Here is a 22,043-nt window from a genome sequence, read left to right as displayed (position 1 = left end):
ATGCCTCCTCTCCAAATGCACATGCCCACGCCCTCCACGCACACTGCAGCAGCAGCCCCACCCCCATAGTCACACACCTCACACATCACTTTCTTTAAGCCCCTCCTGGAACCCTTTGAAACAGGCAAGCCCTACTGAGGTACTAATTTGTGCAGAAATCCTGGTCTGGTGGAAAAGGTTTTGGATTCAAACACTCTGGAATCTAAATCCTGGCTACTCCCAATCTGGGCAACTTCACAAAAGTAACTGAACTTCCCTGGACCTCAATTTCTTCATCTGTAAAATAGACATAACTCTTATCTGCAACGTTCAACCTAGTGCCTAACTCACAGTAAATACTAAGGGGACAATCCAGCTCTTCCCTCGGGTCCCACACAGGCTGCTGCTTTCCTGTGCACTTGTTTGGGCTAATAATTTCCCTTTGGGGCATCTGGACCAAACTCCCAGAATCGGGTGAAGGCAGATTCCAAGCACCCCTAGCAGTGGGAGTCCCTCAGAGAGGCCACATAAAGATCCTCTGGATGATTCCATCCCTGCTCATGGATCAAGTATTGTGGCACTGGCATGTGGACCCACATGTGTCCATGCTCAGCTGGTTCACAGGTGAGTGCATGAACATGCACACACACAAGTGCATGTAGAAACAGCATATAACTCCCTCATTTATATGCAGACTTTTACACCACTATATCCCTAAATGCACACATGCAGTTTCACACTCAAACACACCTTATGTCTACATAAGCCTGAATGTGTACACACACCCATTCCTTCACATGCCCACCCTCCATACACATACTTACATGCACACATATATACCTTTGAGGTTATGGACACGCCACTCTTCTCTCGCACCCACGGATATCCATGTGCACACACACTAGTACCCACAGCGCCCCCCCCACGATCATACACAGTCCCAATCTCTCCACACATGCTATGCTAAGACCCTTGCTTCTACCCCCAGCTTGGGCCTTGCTCACTCATTGACGAGCTGGTCACAGATCTCGCTGGGCAAGAAGATATCTGGATGTAGCCGCAAACTCTCCTTGTCCAGCAGGTAGCCCAGGGTGCCATCCAGGTTGCGCAAGCAGAAGTCAGTACAGAGGGCCATCAGGGATTCAGGAGTGTCGGATGCCATGCTGGGGGCAGGCAGGTGGGCCACTCCAGGATAAGGACCCCAGGGGGCGATAACAAGTCCCCAATCCTCACAAGATCATTGGCAGAGCTGGAGCCTGGGGAATGAGAAAGAAGCTGAGCAACACATAAGGGCGAGAGCCATTGGCTGTCTCATATCCACCCTTTGAACAGGGAAACTGAGGCCGTAGAAATCTCTCAAATTAGCAGCTTAGTAGGGCCAGGCCCAAGACTCCTGACTCCGTCTCTGCTCCTTTCTGCTGTGTCACGATCTGTTCATTTGACCTGCAAAGAACATGGGCCTTGTTCAACCATTTCTTTGCTTTAGGGTGGGCAGACATGTATGTGTTGGGGACCCAATGCATGGATGGAGATGATAGGGACTTTTACGATCTGCTTCCCATAACCCTAATAGCTACACTATTAGTGTAGCTTGGCTTGGCTTGGTGCCTGTAGCTCAAGCGGCTAAGGCACCAGCCACATACACCAGAGCTGGCGGGTTTGAATACAGCCTGCGCCTGCCAAACAACAATGACAACTACAACCAAAAAAAAACAAAAAATAGCTGGGCGTTGTAGCGGGCGCCTGTAGTCCCACCTACTTGGGAGGGTGAGGCAAGAGAATCACTAAAGCCCAGGAGTTGGAGGTTTCTGTGAGCTGTGACACCATGGCACTCTACTCAGGGCGACAGCTTGAGGCTCTGTCTCCAAAATAAATAAATAAATAAATAATGATGGCTCCATGGTCGAGGCAGGTGGATACCTGAGCTCACAGGTTCAATAACCAGCCTGAGCAAATCCAAGATCTCATCTCTAAAAATAGCCAGGCATTGTGGCAGGCACCTGTAGTCCCAGCTTCCCCAAGGAGGCTAAGGCAGAGAATCGCTTAAGCCCAAGAGTTTGAGGTTGCTGTGCACTCTGACACCATAGCACTCTATTAATGGCGACAAAGTGAGACTGTCACAAAACAAACAAACAGGGCGGCACCTGTGGCTCAGTGGGTAGGGCGCCAGCCCCATATACCAAGGGTGGCGGGTTCAAACCCGGCCCCAGCCAAACTGCAACAACAACAACAACAACAACAAAAATAGCCGGGCGTTGTGGTGGGCGCCTGTAGTCCCAGCTACTCGGGAGGCTGAGGCAGGAGAATCGCCTAAGCCCAGGAGTTGGAGGTTGCCGTGAGGTGTGACACCACGGCACTGTACCGAGGGCAAGAAAGTGAGACAGAGTCTTACTACAAACAAACAAACAAACAAAAAATGATGGTTCCTTCCTCCTGAGGGAAAAGAAAAAACCTGATCACATAGAAACTTGGGCATGAATGTTCATTGCAGCATTATTTGTAATAGTTAAAAAGTGTACACAATCCGGTCGGCGCCTGTGACTCAGTCGGTAAGGCGCCGGCCCCATATACCGAGGGTGGCGGGTTCAAACCCGGCCCCGGCCAAACTGCAACCAAAAAATAGCCAGGCATTGTGGCGGGCGCCTGTAGTCCCAGCTACTCGGGAGGCTGAGGCAAGAGAATGGCTTAAGCCCAGGAGTTGGAGGTTGCTGTGAGCTGTGTGACGCCACAGCACTCTACTGAGGGCCATAAAGTGAGACTCTGTCTCTACAAAAAAAAATAAATAAAAAATAAATAAATAAAAGTGTACACAATCCAAATATCCAACTGATAGATAAACGAAATGTGGTGTATCCATGCAATGGAATGTTATTCAGTCATACAATGCTGAGTATTATATGTACCATAATGCTGGATCTTGAAAACATTATGTTACGTGAAACTAGTTACAAAAAGTCATGTTATATGATTCCATTTATATAAAATGTCCAGTCAGAATAGGCAAATCTACAGAGACAGAAGTGGCTTGGTGGTTGGGGGAAGTGAGGAGTGACTACAAAAGGAGATCAAGTTTCTTTTTAGGGTGATAGAATGTTCTAAAATTGATTGTGATGATGAGCACACACTCTTGGACTATTCTATTTATTGGCTAGGTGGGGTGGCTCACACCTCTTGTCCTAGCACTCTGGGAGGCTTAGGCAGGTGGATCACCTGAGCTCAGGAGTTCAAGACCAGCCCGAGCAAGAGCCAGACCTCACCTCTACTAAAAATAGAAAAACTAGCTGGCCATTGTGGCAAGTGCCTGTGTTCCCAGCTACTTGGGAGGCTAAGGCAAGAGGATCACTTGAGCCCAGGAGTTTGAGGTTGCTGTGAGCTATGATGCCATAGCACTCTACTCAGGGCCACAGAGTGAGATTCTGTATCAAAGAAAATAAATAAATAAATAAATAAAAATCATTTTATTTTGAGCCCAGGAGTTGAAGGTTGCTGTGAGCTGTGATATCTACGCAGGGCGATAGCTTGAGGCTCTGTCTCAAAAAAAAAATTTTTTTTATTGTACAATTTAAATGGGTTACTGACAAGACATGTGAATAATAATGTATCTCAATAAAATCCTTATTTAGGCTGGGCATGGGGGCTCATGCCTATAATCCCAGCACTCTGTGAGGCCAAGGCAGGTGGATTGCCTGAGCTCACAAGTTTGAAAGCACCCTGAGCCAGAGTGAGACCTCGTTTCTAAAAATAGCTGGGCATTGTGGCAGGCACCTGTAGTCCCAGCTACTAGGAAGCTGAGGCAAGAGAATAGCTTATGCCCAAGAGTTTGAGATTGCTGTTAGCTATGACACCACAGTACTGTACCCAGGGTGACAAAGTGAGACTCTCTCTCTCAAAAAAAAAAAAAAAAATCCTTATTTAAAAAAGTGAAGGCTCCTACTATCTTGATGACCTAGGGGGCAGGTAAAGATTTTTTAAATAGGGTTCAAAAGGTGCTAACCAGCCTGGCTCGATGGCTCAAGCCTGTAATCCTAGCACTTTGGGAAGCGCAGGCAAGAGGATCGCTTCAGGCCAGGACTTCAAAACCAGGACAGGCAATAGTGAGACCCTGTCTCTATAAAAAACATAAAAGAAAAAAAAACATAAAAGGCTAGATGTGATGGCTCATGCGTGTAATCCTAGCACTCTGGGAGGCCAAGGCAGTGGATTGAGCTCACAGGTTTGAGACCAGCTGGACCTAGAGCAAGACCTCATTTCTAAAAACATAGCTGGGGGCGGCGCCCATAGCACAGTGGTTATGGCGCCAACCACATGCACTGAGGATGGTGGGTTCGAACCCAGCCTGGGCCTGCCAAAGAACAATGACAACTACAACCAAAAAAATGGCTGGGTGTTGTGGTGGGCGCCTGTAGTCCCAGCTACTTAGGAGGCGGAGGCAAGAGAATCATTTAAGCCCAAAGAGTTTGAGGTTGCTGTGAGCTGTAATACCACGCACTCTACCAAGGGTGACAGGTGAGACTCTGTCTAAAAAAAAAAAATAAATAAATAAATAAATAAACAGCTGGGCACTGTGGCACCTGTAGTCCCAGCTATTTGGGAGGCCAAGGCAAGAGAATCACTTAAGCTTAAGAGTAGGAGGTTACTGTGAGCTATGACGCCACGGCATTCTACCAAGGGTGACAAAGTGAGACTCTCAAAAAAATAAATAAATAAAGACAACCCATGGAATGGGAGAAAATATTTGCAAATCCTAACTCTGAATTTCTCCAAAGAAGACTCCTAAGTGGCCAACAAGCACATGAAAAAATGCTGAATGTCAATCATCAGGGAGATGTCACGATAGGAAACTGCTCCACACCGACTAGGATGGCCATAACAAGTAAGATGGACAGGCCAGGCACAGTGGTGCACACCTGTAGTCTTAACACTCTGGAAGGCTGAAGTGGGTGGATTGCCTAAACTCATGAGTTTGAGACCAGCCTGAGGCAGAGTGAGACTCTGTCTCTAAAAATGGCTAACACTTGTAGTCCCAGCTATTAGGGAGGCTGAGGCAAAAGAATCACTTCAGTCCAAGACTTTGAGGTTGCCGTAAGCTTTTAGGAAGCCGCTGCACTCTACCCAGGGTGACAGAGTGAGACTCTCTGAAAAAAAAAAAAAAGAAAAAAGAAAAAAACATTAGCTGGGCATGTTGGCTTGAACCTATAGTCCCAGTTACTGGAACAGCTGAGATAGGAAGATCAGTTGAGCCCCCAGGAGCTAGAGGCTGCAATGACCTATGATGACACCACTGCACCCTAGGCTGGGCAACAGAGTAAGACGCAATTTCGTTTTTTGAGACAGAGTCTCACTATATCACCCTCGGTAGAGTGCCACGGCGTCACAGCTCACAGCAACCTCAAACTCTTGGGCTTAAGCAATTCTCTTGCCTCAGCCTCCCAAGTAGCTGGAACTACAGGAGCCCGCCACAACATCCGGCTATTTTTTGTTGCAGTTGTCATTGTTGTAAAGCTGGCCTGGGGCGGTTTCTGAACCCACCAGCCTTGGTATATGTGGCTGGCGTGGTAACCACTGTGCTATGGGCCCTGAGCTGTAAGACTCATTATCAAAAAAAAGAAAAGAAAAGAAAGCTAACCATAACTGATACACACTGAAGTGAAGAAATATCTGTTTATGAATATGCAAAAATTAATTTGAGTTAGATGATAGATGTAAATGTCAAAGGTAGAATAAGTTTCTTTCTTTTCTTTCTTTTTTTTTTTTTTTTTGAGACAGAGTCTCAAGCTGTCACCCTGGGTACAGGGCTGTGGCATCTTAGCTCACAGCAACCTCAAACTCTTGGGCCCAAGTGATCCTCTTGCCTCAGTTTTCTGTTTCTCTATTTTAAGTAGAGACAAGGTCTTGCTTTTGCTCAGGCTGGTCTCAAACTCGTGAGCTGAAGCAATCCACCTGTTGGCCTCTCAGAGTGCTGGGATTACAGGAGTGAGCCACCTGGCCGGCTGAATAAATTTTCTAGAAGAAACATAGGAGTGTATCTTTTTTTGTTTGTTTGTTTGTTTTTTTATTAGGAGTGTATCTTTTTAAAAATCTTTATGACTTCAGAGTAGGCAATGATTTCACATAAAAAGAAAGAAATTAATAAAGTGACCAGCCTCACAATTAAAAAGTGTTCATTAAAAGATACTACTAAGAAAAAGAAAAGGCAAACCATAAACTAGAAGGTATTTATAATAGCATATCTAACAAAGGACTTGTATTTCAAATACATGAGCAACTTTTTTTTTTTTTTTTGTGACACAGAGTCTCACACTATTGCCCTAGTTAGAGTGCTGTGGTGTCACAGCTCACAGCAACCTCAAACTCTTGGGCTTAAGCAATTCTCTTGCCTCAGCCTCCCAAGTAGTTGGGACATAGGTACCCACCACAATGCCTGTCTATTTTTTTTTTTTTTGCAGTTTTTGGCCAGGGCTGGGTTTGAACCCACCATCTCTGGCATATGTGTCTGGCACCCTACTCCTTTGAGCCACAGGCACTGACCTAACCTGGCTATTTTATTTTGTTGTAGTCGCCATTGTTGTTTAGCAGGCCCAGGCTGGGTTTGAACCCGCCAGCCCCGGGGTATGAGGTCAGCACCCTTAACCACTCAGTTACAAGGCGCCGAGCTTTCTGTTTTTTTGAGACAGAGTGTCACTCTGTCACCTGGGTAGAGTGCTGTGGTGTCCTAGCTCACAGCAACCTCAAACTCTTGGGTTCAAGTTATTTTCTTGCCTCAGCCTCCCTAGTAACTGGGACTATAGGTGTCTGCCACAACGCCTGGCTATTTTTAGAGATGGGGTCTTGCTCTGGCTCAGACTGGTCTGGAACCTATGAGCTCAAGCAATCCACTTACCTGCACCTCCCACAGTGCTGGGTCACAGGCGTGAGCCACCGTGTCCGACCTACATAAGCAACTTCTACAAATTAGTTTGGAAAAATAAAAGACACAGAGAATTAGAAAATGGGAAAAGAGGCTGGGCCCAGTGGCTCATGCCTGTAATCCTAATACTCTGGGAGACCAAGACCAGCCTTAGCAAGAGGAACACCCCATCTCTACTAAAAATAGAAAAACTGAGGCAAGAGGATTGCTCGAGCCCAAAAGTTGGAGGTTTCTGTGAGCTATGATGCCACAGCACTCTATCCAGGGAACAGCTTGAGACTTTTGTCTCAAAAAGAAAAAAGGGAAAAGACTTAAACAGGCATTTCATAAAGGAGGATCGTGAAATGGACAAACAATAAACATATGAAAAAAATAAACATATAAAAAGCTCTCAGCTTCATTAGTATTAGGGAAATGCATGGTAAAACCACAAGAAGAGGCCATTTCCCACCCACCAGCTGGCTCAATAGAAAACAACATAGACATTACCCAGAACAGTGAGAAATCTTTTTTTTTTTTTTTTTTAATATATTTTTTTGTAGAGACAGAGTTTCACTTTATTGCCCTCGGTAGAGTGCTGTGGCGTCACACAGCTCACAGCAACCTCCAACTCCTGGGCTTAGGCGATTCTCCTGCCTCAGCCTCCCGAGTAGCTGGGACCACAGGCGCCCGCCACAACGCCCGGCTATTTTTTTGTTGCAGTTTGGCAGGGGCCGGGTATGAACCCGCCACCCTCGGCATATGGGGCCGGCGCCCTGCTCACTGAGCCACAGGCGCCGCCCAGAACAGTGAGAAATCTTGTATACTACTGGTCAGAGTGTAAATTAGTGTGAACTGGGACACTTGTTTGTTTGTTTTGTGTTTGTTTTTGAGATAGTGTCTTCCTGTTGCAGTTTGGCCCCGGCCAAACTGCAACAAAAAAATAGCCGGGCGTTGTGGCGGGCACCTGTGGTCCCAGCTACTCGGGAGGCTGAGGCAGGAGAATCGCCTAAGCCCAGGAGTTGGAGGTTGCTGTGAGCTGTGTGACGCCACAGCACTCTACCGAGTGCTAGGCTAGAGTGCCATGGCCTTAGCCTCCATCACAGCAACCTCAAACTCCTGGGTTCAAGTGATCGTCCTGTCTTAGCCTTCCAAGTAGCTGGGACTGTATGTACCCCTACAAAGGGCCTTGCTCTTGCTTAGGCTGGTCTCTAACTCCTGAGCTCAAGTGATCCTCCTGCCTCAGCTTCCTAGCGTGCTAAAATTACAGATGTGAGCTACCATATCGTGCCTTGGAATACTTGTTGAACCTTATTTGCTAAAGTTGAACATATTCATGTGTTCAATGTTTTGCAATTTCACACACTTAGTTTCATACCCAACAGAAACATATGTAAATTTGCACCCGAGTTACAAAGATCCTACTGTGTACAATTCACAGTTATGAATGGAAGCTATTATGGTAAGTGTCTGAGTTACAAATATCTGACATATGAACTTATGAATGGAGGCTATTACACATAATAAATAAATGTACCTGGGGCGGCGCCTGTGGCTCAGTGAGTAGGGCGCTGGCCCCATATGCTGAGGGTGGCGGGTTCAAACCCGGCCCCGGCCAAACTGCAACCAAAAAATAGCCGGGCGTTGTGGCGGGCGCCTGTAGTCCCAGCTGCTTGGGAGGCTGAGGCAGAAGAATCACGTAAGCCCAAGTGTTAGAGGTTGCTGTGAGCCGTGTGACGCCACGGCACTCTACCTGAGGACAGTACAGTGAGACTCTGTCTCTACAAAAAAAAATTAAAAAAATTAAAAAAATAAATGTACCTGTTCCAACTTATGTACGAATTCAATTTAATAACACAGCTACAGAACCCGGAGACTGAGTGTAAACTAAATAGAATGTTCACGGTAGCACTACTTGTAATGGCCTCAAATGAAAGAGAACCTGAATATCCACTAACATTAGAACGGATAATTATGATATATTCACTCATGAAGTACTCATTCAATGAGAACATACAACCAACTGTTAACAGCTTGGATGACCCTCAAAAGGTTTAGTGAAAGGGGCAAGAAAAAAAGAATATATAATGTATCAATCCCTTTATGTTTTACTCTAGTTAAAGTTCAAAAATGGGCCAGGCACAGTGGCTCATGCCTGTAATCCTAGCATTCTGGGAGGCTGAAGCGGGAGGATCCCTTGAGCTCAGGAGTTTGTGGAGACCAGCCTGAGCAAGAGTGAGACTTTGTCTCTATTTTTTTTTTTTGTGGTTTTGGCTGAGGCTGGGTTTGAACCCACCACCTCCAGCATATGGGACTGGCGCCCTATCCCTTTGAGCCACAGGCGCCACCCAACTTTGTCTCTATTAAAAATGGAAAAAAATTAGCCGGGTGTTGTGGAGGGCGCCTGTAGTCCCAGCTACTCGGGAGGCAAGAGAATCGCTTACGCCCAGGAGTTGGAGGTTGCTGTGAGCTGTGTGATGCCATGGCACTCTACCGAGGGCCATAAAGTGATACTCTGTCTCTACAAAAAAACAAAAAAAAGAGGGCGCCTGTGGCTCAGTCAGTAAGGCACTAGCCCCATATACTGAGGGTGGTGGGTTCAAACCCAGCCCTGGCCAAACTGCAACCAAAAAAATAGCTGGGCGTTGTGGCGGGCGCCTGTAGTCCCAGCTGCTCGGGAGGCTGAGGCAAGAGAATCGCCTAAGCCCAGGAGTTGGAGGTTGCTGTGAGCTGTGTGAGGCCACGGCACTCTACCGAGGGCCATAAAGTGAGACTCTGTCTCTACAAAAAAAAAGAGGCGGCCCCTGTGGTTCAGTGAGTAGGGCGCCGGCCCCCATATGCCGAGGGTGGCGGGTTCAAACCCAGCCCCGGCCAAACTGCAACAAAAAAATAGCCAGGCATTGTGGCGGGCGCCTGTAGTCCCAGCTGCTCGGGAGGCTGAGGCAAGAGAATCGCGTAAGCCCAAGAGTTAGAGGTTGCTGTGAGCCGTGTGACGCCACGGCACTCTACCCGAGGGTGGTACAGTGAGACTCTGTCTCTACAAAAAAAAAAAAAAAAAAATTAGCTGGGTGTGGTGGCAGGGGCCTGCAGCCCCAGCTACTCAGGAGGCTGAAGCAGGAGGATCACTTAAACCCAGTTAAGGTTCTGTGATAGAGGCTAATACCATGGCACCTGGGCAACAGAGTGAGACTCTCTTTCTCTTTTTTAAGAAAATAGATTTTATTTTATTGTTTTATTTTTAAAGTATAGCTACTTTGATTGCTATACTTTTTATTTTTATTTTATTTAATTTATATTTTTTGCCGTTTTTGGCCAGGGCTGGGTTTGAACCCGCCACTTCCGGCATATGGGGCCAGCACTCTACTCACTTCAGCCACAGGCGCCGCCCTATTTTATTTTTATTGTTGGGGATTCATTGAGGGTACAAGAAACCAGGTTACACTGATTGCATTTGTTAGGTAAAGTCCCTCTTACAATCGTGTCTTGCCTCCAAAAGGTGTGGCGCACACCAAGGTCCCCCCCCCCCCGAGACTCTCTCAAAAAGAAAAAAAAAAGGCCAGTGTGGGGGCTTACGCCTGTAATCCTAACACTCAGGGAGATCACTTGAGCCCAGGGTAGAGGTAGGGTCAGGGGTAAAGACCAGCCTGAGCAAGAGTGAGACCCCATCCCTACCAAAAATAGAAAAACTAACTGGGCATAATAGGGGGGGCATCTGCAGATATTTGGGAAGCTGAAGCAGGCAGATCACCTGAGCCCAAGAGTGTGGGGTTGCTGTGAGCTATGACACCACAGCACTTTACCCAATGCAACAGAGTAAGACTGTCTCAAAAAAATTTTTTTTCAAGGGGCAGTGCCTGTGGCTCAAAGGAGTAGCGTGCCATCCTCATATGCTGGAGGTGGCAGGCTCAAGCCCAGCCCCTGCCAAAAACTGCAAAAAAAAAAATGTTTTTCAAAAACAGGGTAATCTAATTTGTGGTGTGAGAAGAAGTTAGGACTGTGGTTTTACTTGGGGGGTGTCTGGAAGGGAGTTTCTGGGTGCTGATGGGCTTCTCTGGGTGCAGGTATATTCACTTGTGAATAACCCCAGGGCTGTATATCATGATGTGTGCACTTTTACAAATGTATATTATAACTGAAGTTAAGAAGTGGCCAGGACACCAAAGAGCTCCACATTTAGAAGAAGTTTAGGCTTCAGGCAAGTGATAATCCGACCGATAGCGCATTCCCAGCTGAGTGGCTATAGAGAATGAAAACTGTACCTTCACATTCAAATGAGGAACAATAAACCATTTATAGAATGAAGAACAAGCATAAATTAATCCCAAGCCAACATTTTCCTACCAGGGTCTATATCAGAGAAAGTGGGAAAAAACAGGTAAAACTAATGTATGGTGTTAGAAGCCAGGGTAGTGACTACCTTTGCAGGCGGGCTGTAATTAGAAGGTGGCAGAAGAGTCTTCTGGGAGTGCTAGGACAGTGTGCTCACTTGTGGAAATTCAACAAACTCTACACTCATGTTTTGTGCATCTTTCCTTGTGTATGTTATACTTCGAAAAAGTTTTTTTTTTTTTTTTTTTTTTTGAGACAGAGCCTCAAGCTCTGGGTAGAGTGCCGTGGCATCACAGCTCACTGCAACCTCCAATTCCTGGGCTCAAGCAATTCTCCTGCCTCTGCCTCCCAAGTAGCTGGGACTACAGGGGCCCACCACAATGCCCGGCTATTTTTTTTTGGTTGTAGCAGTCATGGTTGTTTGGTAGGCTGGGCTGGATTCGAACCTGCCAGCTCAGTTGTATGTGGCTGGCGCCATAGCCTCTTGAGCCACAGGTGCTGAACCCAAAAAAAGTTTTTTAGCTTGCCATGGTACCCATACCTGTAGTCCCATCTACTCGGGAAACAAACGCAAGAGGATTGCTTAAGCTCAGGAGTTTGAGACCAGTGTGGGCAATATAGCAAAATCCTGTCTCAAAGAAAATTTTTTTAAGGCTAGGTGCAATGGCTCATGTCTGTAATCCTAGCAATTTGGGAGGCCAAGGAAGGAGGATTAGTAGAGGTCCTGAGTTCAAGACCAGTCTGCACAACATAGTGAGAGACCTCATCTCTACAAGGAGCAGGATCTGTCCTAGCCCAGCTCCGGGACTGTGCTTCTGAGGCCTGGGTTTCCCACAAGGCACATTGTGTTAACTGTCCCACTGGCAATGTAAAACCCTCAAGGGAAGTCACAAAGGGCATGGCCTTCTTTTGCTTTCATTTACTTCCAGATTGTCAGGAGCCCTACAGCCTCTCTTGCCTGGCAAACTGGAGCTGAAGGGAGTGCTACTGGCAGAGAGACCTTGCCCTGCTGGAAAGTGACAAGTCCAATCTCGTCTAGCAGGGCCTCCAGAATCAGATCCAGCTTTCTAGCCTACTTGGTCCCCACTGATCCCCTACTCCAGCCAGCCTGGCCCACTTCAGCACCTCAGCAATGGGCCCTAGGCACAGGTCACCTTCAGATCTTTGCCTCCCTGTTCTTCTTCAATGGACCCCATCCAAATTCAACTGCTGCCAGTGTTTGCAGTGTCAAAGTTACTTCCTCTGGGAAGCCATCCCTGACCTGCCAGGGTGTTCCTGCTGTGTGTGCAGGCCTTCCCACAGCAATGAACGCTTTGTACTGATGCTGCTTTAATCATCTGCTTCCCTGACAGACGGCCAGCTCCACCATGGCAGAAGCAGTCTGTTTTGTTTGGCATGGCACCCTTGGGACTGTTCACTCAGTAACCACCTACTGGACATTGTGGGTCCAATGTGAGCAAGCCAGGCAGGACCTTGCAAACCAGCTTTGGAGGGAGAGAGAATCCACCTTACCCACCTAAAAAGCACATAAATGCATATCATGTAATTGGGACCAGTGTTCTGAGGTTCTGAGTGCCTAACCTGAGGACCTGCCCTGGACCCTGGTGTCAGAGCAGGTGTCCTTAGAAGTGACATTTTAGCTGAGACCCAAAAGAAAAGTCCTAGTTAACTCTTGTTGTGGAAAAAGAAGGAAGGGAAAGGCACTCTGAGGAAGGAGGAAAAGAAGTACCCAGGCTGCAAGGAGAGGGGGTGCATGGGGCACTGGCACCACAGGCCCAGGTACAGGACTGCTAAATGAACAAAGAAAGCACTCAGCACCCAGCATAGGACCTGCCACACAGCAGCTTTCAACAAAGGCTTGTGAAAGAAACCAAGAAGGACCCACAGACTGTGATCTGCAGGACGCCTTGGAGGCACAGCACGTGTTCTCTGCTCTTGCATTCTCCCTGCCTGGTGCCCAAGGCACTGCTGGGCACCCCGTGACTGCAGATGACACTTCATGACACTGAATGAGAAAGAGCCACCAAGGCTTTGCCTTCTTCCCGGAGGTCTGAGCCCATTCCCCAGGTAGCTTACTCTGCCTTAACACTGCTGCACAGGTGGAAGAAACAACACTACCCTGTTTCCCCGAAAATAAGACAGTGTCTTATTTTAAGGTGTGCTCCCAAAGATGCGCTAGGTCTTATTCTCAGGGGACATCTTATCTTTCCTGTAAGTAGGTCTTATTTTCGGGGAAACAGGGTATATTAGTCACCAAGGTCACCAAAAGCCCCCCAAAGATGACCTGGGAAGATGGTACCATCTGTTGACTTCCCTTTGGCGTGCCAACCCTGCTTCTTGGGATTGGGGGGAGCTGGAGAAGGAAGAAGCCATCCTCATCTTGGCACTGAGGCAGAGAGGCCTAGGGCTCCAGCCCTCCGACGCACCCCACTCAGATGCAGGTGTGGCACCCAGAAGAGGCAGCCATCTCTACCCACTCCGCCTTTAGGGGTTCTCATTCTTGGGGCAGACACTGGCCATCTTGAATCCTGGCAACTTGGGGAGAGAGGGGACTATGACAGACTACCGTATCTGTGGTCTTTCTCCATTCCTTCCCTTGCAGATTCTCTAAAACTGGATCTGGGACTTAGGACATCCTTGGAGATGGGCAGTGGGAGAGAAAAGGGAAAAAAACAGCAGCAGCAGTAATCACTACTGCACTGCCTCCATGTTGGATGTTTCCAGATGTGGTCCTAAAGTTCCTTACGGGCTCTATTTCATACATTATCTTCTTTCATTTAACCAATGAAACATTTCCTAACAGCCTGTACTTGTAGCTTATTAATCATTTGTGTAACAATTTGCTGATCCCTCCCCCAGCCTGTGAGTCCCTGCAGGACAGGACCAACATCTGCTTTGGGGGGGCAAGCACTACCAGTGCAGGGCATTTAACAGGACAAAGGTTTGCTGTTGTTGGAATTATCTCAGTACTTCACTGAGACAGAGAATGCTACCCCATTTTCTGATAAAGACACTGAGGTGCACACAACTAATAAGAAGCTAGTCACAAAACTGACAAGAGTGAGATGCAGGGCGGCACCTGTGGCTCAGTGGGCAGGGCGCCAGCCCCATATACTGAGGGTGGCAGGTTCAAACTCCGCCCCGGCCAAACTACAACAAAAAAATAGCCGGCCATTGTGGCAGGCCCCTGTAGTCCCAGCTGCTCAGGAGGCTGAGGCAAGAGAATTGCCTAAGTCCAGGAGTTGGAGGTTGCTGTGAGCTGTGACACCACTCTACCAAGGGCAATAAAGTGAAACTCTGTTTCTTAAAAAAAAGAGTGAGGGGCGGCGCCTGTGGCTCAGTGAGTAGGGCGCCAGCCCCATATGCCGAGGGTGGCGGGTTCAAACCCAGCCCCGGCCAAACTGCAACCAAAAAATAGCCGGGCGTTGTGGCGGGCGCCTGTAGTCCCAGCTGCTCGGGAGGCTGAGGCAAGAGAATCGCGTAAGCCCGAGAGTTAAGAGGTTGCTGTGAGCCGTGTGACGCCACGGCACTCTACCCGAGGGCGGTACAGTGAGACTCTGTCTCTACAAAAAAAAAAAAAAAAAAAAGAGTGAGATGCAAACTAAAGCAAACCCATGCTTCTCACCACATCATTCCATCTTCAGTCCAGCCACTGACATGACAGAGGAAAGTAAGAAACTGAGGTACAGAGGAGGAAGTATGGGATGGAGTGACTGGAGAAGCCAGCAGCTCTGAGCCTTGGAGCTATGTCCACCTGTGAAATATTAACCCAGGAGCTGGGGGGGAAACCCAAACAAATGCCCTATTTACAGGGGCTGGACGCTTTCCAGGAGGAACAGATCATGGTCCAGAGATTGCAGGTGTTGAGACTACTGTGAAGGAAGTCAGGGCAAGCATTGGGGTCTCCAGGAGTGCAGGTGATGACCAGAGGTTATCTGGCCTGAAAAAGCTGTGAAGACTAAATCTTCAGGGAAGGTTTGTTAGAAAGATGTAAAAATGGAATGAGGGAGGAATACCCATCATAGCTAAGGGACTGCTGGTGCTACCTGGAGGCAGAGAGGCCTTGGGAGGCTGAGTTAGGCTAGGAATCAGACTGCCTGGGTTCTATTCTTGTAATCAAACATATTAGTGATCAAACCCGAGCTAAGTACCAAGTGTACACCAAAACCCTGCTAAGTACTTGATAAGCACTAATTCATTTAATTATCTCAACATCCAAAAAGGCAGGAGTTATAATCTACAGCTTACAGAAGTAGCTGAAGCTGAGTGGTGACATAGTTTCCCATGGACTATGTATGTGTACAACAGATATGCATATATATATATTCATTAGTTCAAGACTCAGTATTTCGAGCTTTCTTTCCCAGATGAAGAAACTATGGTGATTTAAAAATATCCAATGGCTTATGCAAAGTCCCCCAATAAGTGCCCAACTAAAGCTCGGGCTCTTTACCTTTATGCTACAGGCAGAAACTGTTTCTCCAAGACTCAGCTTTCCCTCCTGCTATATGAGCTTCCACTGATTCCTTACAACTCTGTCTGCACTGAGCACAGATGATCCAGTTTTGCTGGCAACCATTCCATGGGCATATGACATTTTCTGGCCATAGGATTGGAAGCTTCCTGAGGGAGGGACACTTTGCAATTCCTGGGGCCTCAATTACACAACGAATGTGTGAATGGATAGTTGCAGGTGAAGGAGACTCAGCTCTATAAGCCAATATTTTCTAACCTCAATAGGCATCAAGGTCTTTACCTGTCAATGTGTTGTGAATGGCACCTGCCTTGTGGGGTTACTGTGGAGATGTTATGAAATAACAGCAGGAAGGTGGTAACCAGTAATTATGAATGGGAATGTTTCTAAAAATAATGTGTAGAGAGACCCTTCTCATTTCTGAAGCTGGAAAATCAGCATTAGTGATTGAACCAGGTATAAGATATGTTGGCCCCCGAATAGATAAACTGACATGGGTCTGTGAACTCACAGCTGGAAAGCCAAACAAAAAAACCATGGTGCCAAGAATAGGACCTTCCCTAGTGTGCCCTCAAAATGTATCTTCACCAATCCTGGTGGCAGTAATGATAATAAGAACCTTTACGGGTGGCGCCTGTGGCTCAGTGAGTAGGGCGCTGGCCCCATATACCGGAGGTGGCAGGTTCAAACCTGGCCCTGGTCAAAAACTCAAAAAAAAAGAAAAAAAAAAAAGAACCTTTACTTTGTAGAGAGCTTTATAGTCTGCCTAATTCGTTCATAACCTGTGTCTCATTTCATCCTTCCAGTAGCCATCAGATTTAACAGGAGGTATGAGAAGGCCATCCTTCTCAGTATACAAACAGGAAAACTGAGGGCCAGAGAGGAGATGGAACTTGCCTGAGTCCACACAGTGAGCTAGCAGCAAAGCTGGGTCTTGAACCAGATCCCCAGGTCACTAGCCTGGGACTCTGATTCTCCCTTCAGCCTGATCTAACATGTCTCTCAGCTTCTTTTTCTTTGAGACAGAGCCTTAAGCTGTCGCCCTGGGTAGAGTGCCATGGCATCACAACTCACAGCAACCTCCAACTCTTGGGCTCAAGCGATTCTCCTGCCTCTGCCTCCCAAGTAGCTGGGACTACAGGCCCTGGCCAGAACGCCCGGCTGTTGTTTGGTTGCAGCCATCATTGTTGTTTGGCAAGCTCTGGCTGGATTTGAATCTGCCAGCTCAGGTGTATGTGGCTGGTGCCTTAGCCACTTGAGCCACAGGCGCAGAGCCTGGCTCTCAGCTTCTAAGCTCTCCCACCTTTCATGTTCAAATCCTGTGGCCCAGTTGCCCTGCTCAGCCTGTGACCCAGGTCTGATGACATAGTCCATGCTTGGGAGGCGAGGAAGGAGATCAGTTGTAGTTCTGTCCCCCATAGGTAGGCTGCAAAACCTTGGCCTCTTCTGGGCACTTCAGGATCAGGAGTCTCCACTCGCGGGTTGACCACACCCACCTCACCTGCACATCTAGGCCCAGCATACACTGCCCCTCCTAATCTGTCTCCAAGCCACATTCATTTCAACACCATCATCACTTTAACTATTTAATTTAATTAGTTAATTAATTAATTATTGAAACTGAGTCTCACTATGTCACCTTCAGTAGAGTGCCATGGCATCACAGCTCACAGCAACCTCAAACTCTTTGGCCTAAGCAAGTCTCTTGCCTCAGCCTCCCAAGTATCTGAGACTACAGGCACCCACCACAATGCCTGGCTATTTTGTTGTTGTTGTTGTTGTTGTTGTCGTTGTTGTTTAGCAGGCCTGGTTCAACCCCACTAGCTTCGGTGCATGTGGCTGGCGCCCAACCACTGAGCTACAGGAGCCAAGCCACTTTAATTATTTTATGTGGCAGAATAGGGATTCTGAGTTCTTTTTCTTTTCTTTTTTCTTTTTCTTGAGACAGAGTCTCACTTTGTCACACATGGTGTCATAGCTCACAGCAACCTCAAACTCCTGGGCTTAAGTGATTACCTTGTCTCAGCCTCCCAAGTAGCTGGGAGTACAGGCACCTGCCACAACGCCCGGCTATTTTTTTTAGAGATGAGGTCTCGCTCTGGTACACGCTAGTTCTTAAACCTGTGAGCTCAGGCAATCCACCTGCCTCGGCCTCCCAAGTGCTGGGGATTCTGGGTTCTTTTTAAAAGCTCCATCACCTTCTACTGGTGTCAAAAAAGCCGCCATCTTCCCTGTAGAATACGCAACCACTGTTACCACTAAGGAGTGTCATGAAGTTTCTACCTTGCCTCCCTTATATTTCCCCAAATCTCAGTGCCTCAAGGAGGCAGCCAGAGCTTGTGACATCACAAGCTGGTGCTAAGGAAAGGCTCTGAGAAACACATGAAAACACTCCTCATCATCACACCATCCTCATTATCACAATCACTATATACTGAGTACTTACTCCGTGCAAAACACTGTACTAGGCATGTCAGCGTATGATCTCATTTAGCTCAATAACCCTACTGTACAGATAAGAAGACTGAGGTGGACAAAGGTCCCTTGACCAAACACAACCAGGAAGCAGCATCATCTAAAATGCTACTCTATGGACATGGTTCTTTGTATTTATTCCATCAATGGTCATTACAAAGATGGAAAAGGCATACTTATAACACAAGCCCAGAACACAATAGCTATTTGTCATGTAAAACAAATCTGTATTTTCTCCAACTACCAGACCCTTCAACAAGTACAGTTCTGAAAGGGTGCCCCGTTAGATACCCTGTGGCCCTATATCACACAGACATCTGCTGACACGCCCACCATTATTTGGTCTCCACTGTTCTATGACTTCCTCCCCAACCATTTTTCCCCTCCTTCACCCTACTCCAGCACCCCTGTCCTCTTTGTGTTTCAAAAGGCATACCACATAGGACTTTTGTACTTGCTATTGAATACTCTGACACTAGGGAGCTGCACGGCCTGCTCCCTCACTCATCTCTGCTCAAAAGTCACTTTATTAGAGACCGTCTCTGACCACCTTCTATACAAAGGTGTCTCCCACTCTTTGCCCCTCCTCATGGTTCTTCTTTTTTTATTTTTCTCCACAACACTTATTACCACTCTACAGATTATATGTTTATTATTTGCTGAATGAACAAATGAATCAAAGTAGAGAGGCCCTTCATCTCAGGCAACCACCTCCTGCTCTAAGTATAGCCTCCTGTGACCCTTTTTGTTTTTGGGGCCCGGTAAAGTGCATGGCATCATAGCTCACAGTAACCTCAAACTCTGGGGCTCAAGCTACTCTCTTGCCTCAGCCTCCAGAGTAGCTGGTGCATTGGGACTACTGGTGCCCACCACAATGCTCGGCTATTTATTTATTTATTCATTTATTTTCTTCTTATTATTTTTTGTTTGTTTGCAGTTTTTTTTTTTTTTTGGCCAGGGCTGGGTTTGAACCCGCCACCTCCGGCATATGGGGCCGGCGCCCTCCCCCTTTGAGCCACAGGCGCCACCCTATTTATTTTCTTGAGACAGAGTCTTACTATGTCACCCTTGGTAGAGTGCTGTAGCGTCATAGCCACAGCAACCTCAAACTCCTGGGCTCAAACAATTCTCTTACCTTAGCTTCCCAAGTAGCTGGGGATACAGGCACCTGCCACAACGCCCGACTATTTTTGTTGTTGTTTTTGTTGCAGTTGTCATTGTTGGTTAGCTGGCCTGGGCCGAGTTTGAACCTGCCACCTTTGGTGTACGTGGCTGGTGCTGCAACCACTGTGCTACAGGCCACCTTTTTTTTTCTTGCAGTTTTTGGCCGGGGCTGGGTTTGAACCCACCACCTCCAGCATATGGGGCTGGCGCCCTACCCCTTTGCTGCCCCGACCACCTTTTTTTTCCTTTTTCTTTCTTTCTTTCTTTTTTTTTTTTTAAAGCGACAGGGGTCTCACTCTTGTTCAGGCTGGTCTTGAACTTGTGAGCTCAAGTGATCCACCCACCTAGGCCTCCCAGAGTGTTGAGATACAGATGACCCTTTTCAAATCTGTCTTTCATGTGACCCTTTTCAAATCTGTCTTTCATGCTCATCCTAGCCAGTTTGAACCCTAATGAGAAACTTCCGTGGTAAATATCATATAGGAGGATTCTCCCAAGGCATCAGGCATTTCCCCCTCCCCCTTAAAAATCGAATGCACCCATAGGAACAGGCAAAGATTGGAAATCTTGGACTCCTTCCGTCCAAGAGTAGTCAAGTCAAGTTCCACCCACAAAGCTATAGTGGCCAGTAGAGTCAGTTCCACTTTCAACTCACCTATCAGGCTCCCTTTGCCCTCAGGTGGCAACCCCACCCATCTCTTTCCCACCCTGCTGGATTTCCCTGCACCTTGTCATCCCTTTTGGGAGCTGACTCGTAATCCAAGTCGTCCCTGAGCTTTTAAGCACTGCTCTGAGGGAACTTAAACTCATCCAACAGGTAGGAGGGGCAGAAGCTGGCCCTTTCAGCCCTACATCGATCCCCCATCTTGTAGGGGCATCCGACAGGGCGTCATTTTCTTTCTGGAGGAAGGGAGCTCAGTTTTAACAGCACGTTTCTCAGATCTGGCGGCAGGGATGGAGAAGGGAGCCCTCCCACCATTGGCTGAGATGGACCTCTGCAAACGGTTGCAGCGGAGATGCTTAGGCCCTGGAGGCTGGAGGCGAAGGAGGGAGACGCAGGTACATCCCTTGGCCCGGGGTCCAGGACCTACCCTGGGATGGGGCTGCCCTCAGCGTTGGGAGGCGGACAGGATGCTTCGTAGGCGAGGAGAAGCGGAGGATGAAGCCCGGGAGAATCTGGGGCCAGAGCGCCTCAGTAGGTTGGGGATCTCGTCAGGCTAGTGCCGGGGTCCGGGGGAGACCGGGTCGGCGGGGAGGAGCTTGGGATCCGGGGACTGGAGCTCCGGGCGGGAGGGGGTCGCGACAGGCACCCCGCGGCCGTTACCTTGCCCTTAGGGCTGCCGGCGGGGCTGTGGGCTACCGGGTGCTGGCTCCCGGGCCCGGCCCCTCCCCCGATCCGGCTCCTACAGCTCGGAGCCTGCAGCCGCCGCCGCCTCCGCTGTCAACAAACCCCGGGCGCGTCACTTCCGGGGCCGCCCCTTAGCAACAGAGAACGGGTTCCCCCGATGACTCCCGCGGCGAACGCGCGAGGCGCTGCAGAAGGTTCCGGGGCCCGGCAGGCGGCTCGTTCCCGGACGCGTGGAGGAGCGAGCGTCGCGGCTCCCCAGGCTCAGAGCACGCGCCCTCAAGGGGCGCTCCCAGGCTTTCGAGGGGCTCGCTCGTGTGACCTTGTGACGCAGCCATTCACTGGAGCCCGGGCGGCGCTTAAGGACAGGACTGACTCTGAGCTCCAGCCCTCTCCATCCAACGCCCTGTTGAACATCTCTCGGGCTGGTCACGGGTAGCTCACACTCACGGCCAGACGCAGTCTTCACCTCCCTCTAAAACGTGCTCCTACACCTCGAGCGGGTGAAGGGACCCCCAGGCAACCGAGCTTAGGCGGGAGCAATTGGGAGTGCACTTCCCTCAGCGCCTCTTCCACTCACCAAGTCCTAAACATCCCTCAAACCAGCCCCTTCTCTCCTCCCCCAGGGGGGCCAACTTCTGTCTACCACCATTTCTTCTCTGGATTTCTGCAACAGCTTCCTAACAGAACTCCCTGCCCTTTCCCTTCACAGCCTCCACATACTCGCAGTCCCAGAGTGATTTTTCCAAACTATAAATCAGGCAGCCCTCTGACAACTCTTAGCACAAAGACTTTAATGATCTGTCTGGTCTTTCTCTCTGGCTTCTCATTCTTGTCCCCTTACCTTCCCCTCCCATTGTTCAACCTGACAGCTTAAAGCAGTTTTGGTTCTTACAATGATCCCCCTCTCTCCCATAGGCTCAAATAATTCCTTTGAAACTAAACACTTTTTTTTTTTTTTATTTGTAGAGACAGAGTCTCACTATATGGCCCTCGGTAGAGTGCTGTGGCGTCACACAGCTCACAGCAACCTCCAACTCCTGGGCTTAAGCGATTCTCTTGCTTCAGCCTCCCGAGTAGCTGGGACCACAGGCGCCCGCCACAACGCCCGGCTAGAAACTAAACACTTGCACCCATCCATATCCAGCACACTGCTTCTGTGCCTTCTGGTCTCAGTTAAGGTGCTTTTCTCTTCACCTCCCTCCTGACTTGCTTTTCTCTTTCTTTCTTTCTTTCTTTCTTGCTTTTCTTTCCTTCCTTTCCTTCCTTCTTTCTTTTTCCTTTCTTTAGACAGTGTATCAATCTGTTGCCCAGGTTGAGTCCAGTGACCTGATCATAGCCTACTCTAACGTCAAACTCCTGGGCTCAAGGGAGTCTCCTGCCACAGCCTC

General features: G+C 48.3%; 1 protein-coding gene across 3 annotated transcripts in view; it reads right to left on the bottom strand.

The window, feature by feature from the left end:
• ZER1 (zyg-11 related cell cycle regulator) overlaps positions 1 to 21,593 on the bottom strand; it is a 42,301-nt gene extending 20,708 nt beyond the window's left edge. For 2 of the 3 annotated variants that reach the window (XM_053560184.1, XM_053560203.1), the window contains exons 1-2: positions 20,399 to 21,593; positions 984 to 1,235 (exon numbers count right to left, since the gene is read on the bottom strand). In XM_053560184.1, coding sequence (XP_053416159.1) covers positions 984 to 1,141 — 158 coding nt within the window. In that variant the 5' untranslated portion in view covers positions 1,142 to 1,235; positions 20,399 to 21,593. The remainder of the gene's footprint in view (positions 1 to 983; positions 1,236 to 20,398) is intronic. The other variant, XM_053560195.1, reaches the window with a different exon arrangement.
• Positions 21,594 to 22,043: the final 450 nt, after the last annotated feature.

The sequence above is a fragment of the Nycticebus coucang genome, chromosome 2 (genome assembly GCF_027406575.1).
Source record: "Nycticebus coucang isolate mNycCou1 chromosome 2, mNycCou1.pri, whole genome shotgun sequence".
Classification (NCBI taxonomy): domain Eukaryota; kingdom Metazoa; phylum Chordata; class Mammalia; order Primates; family Lorisidae; genus Nycticebus; species Nycticebus coucang.
This window is presented reverse-complemented; position numbering and strand designations above follow the sequence as displayed.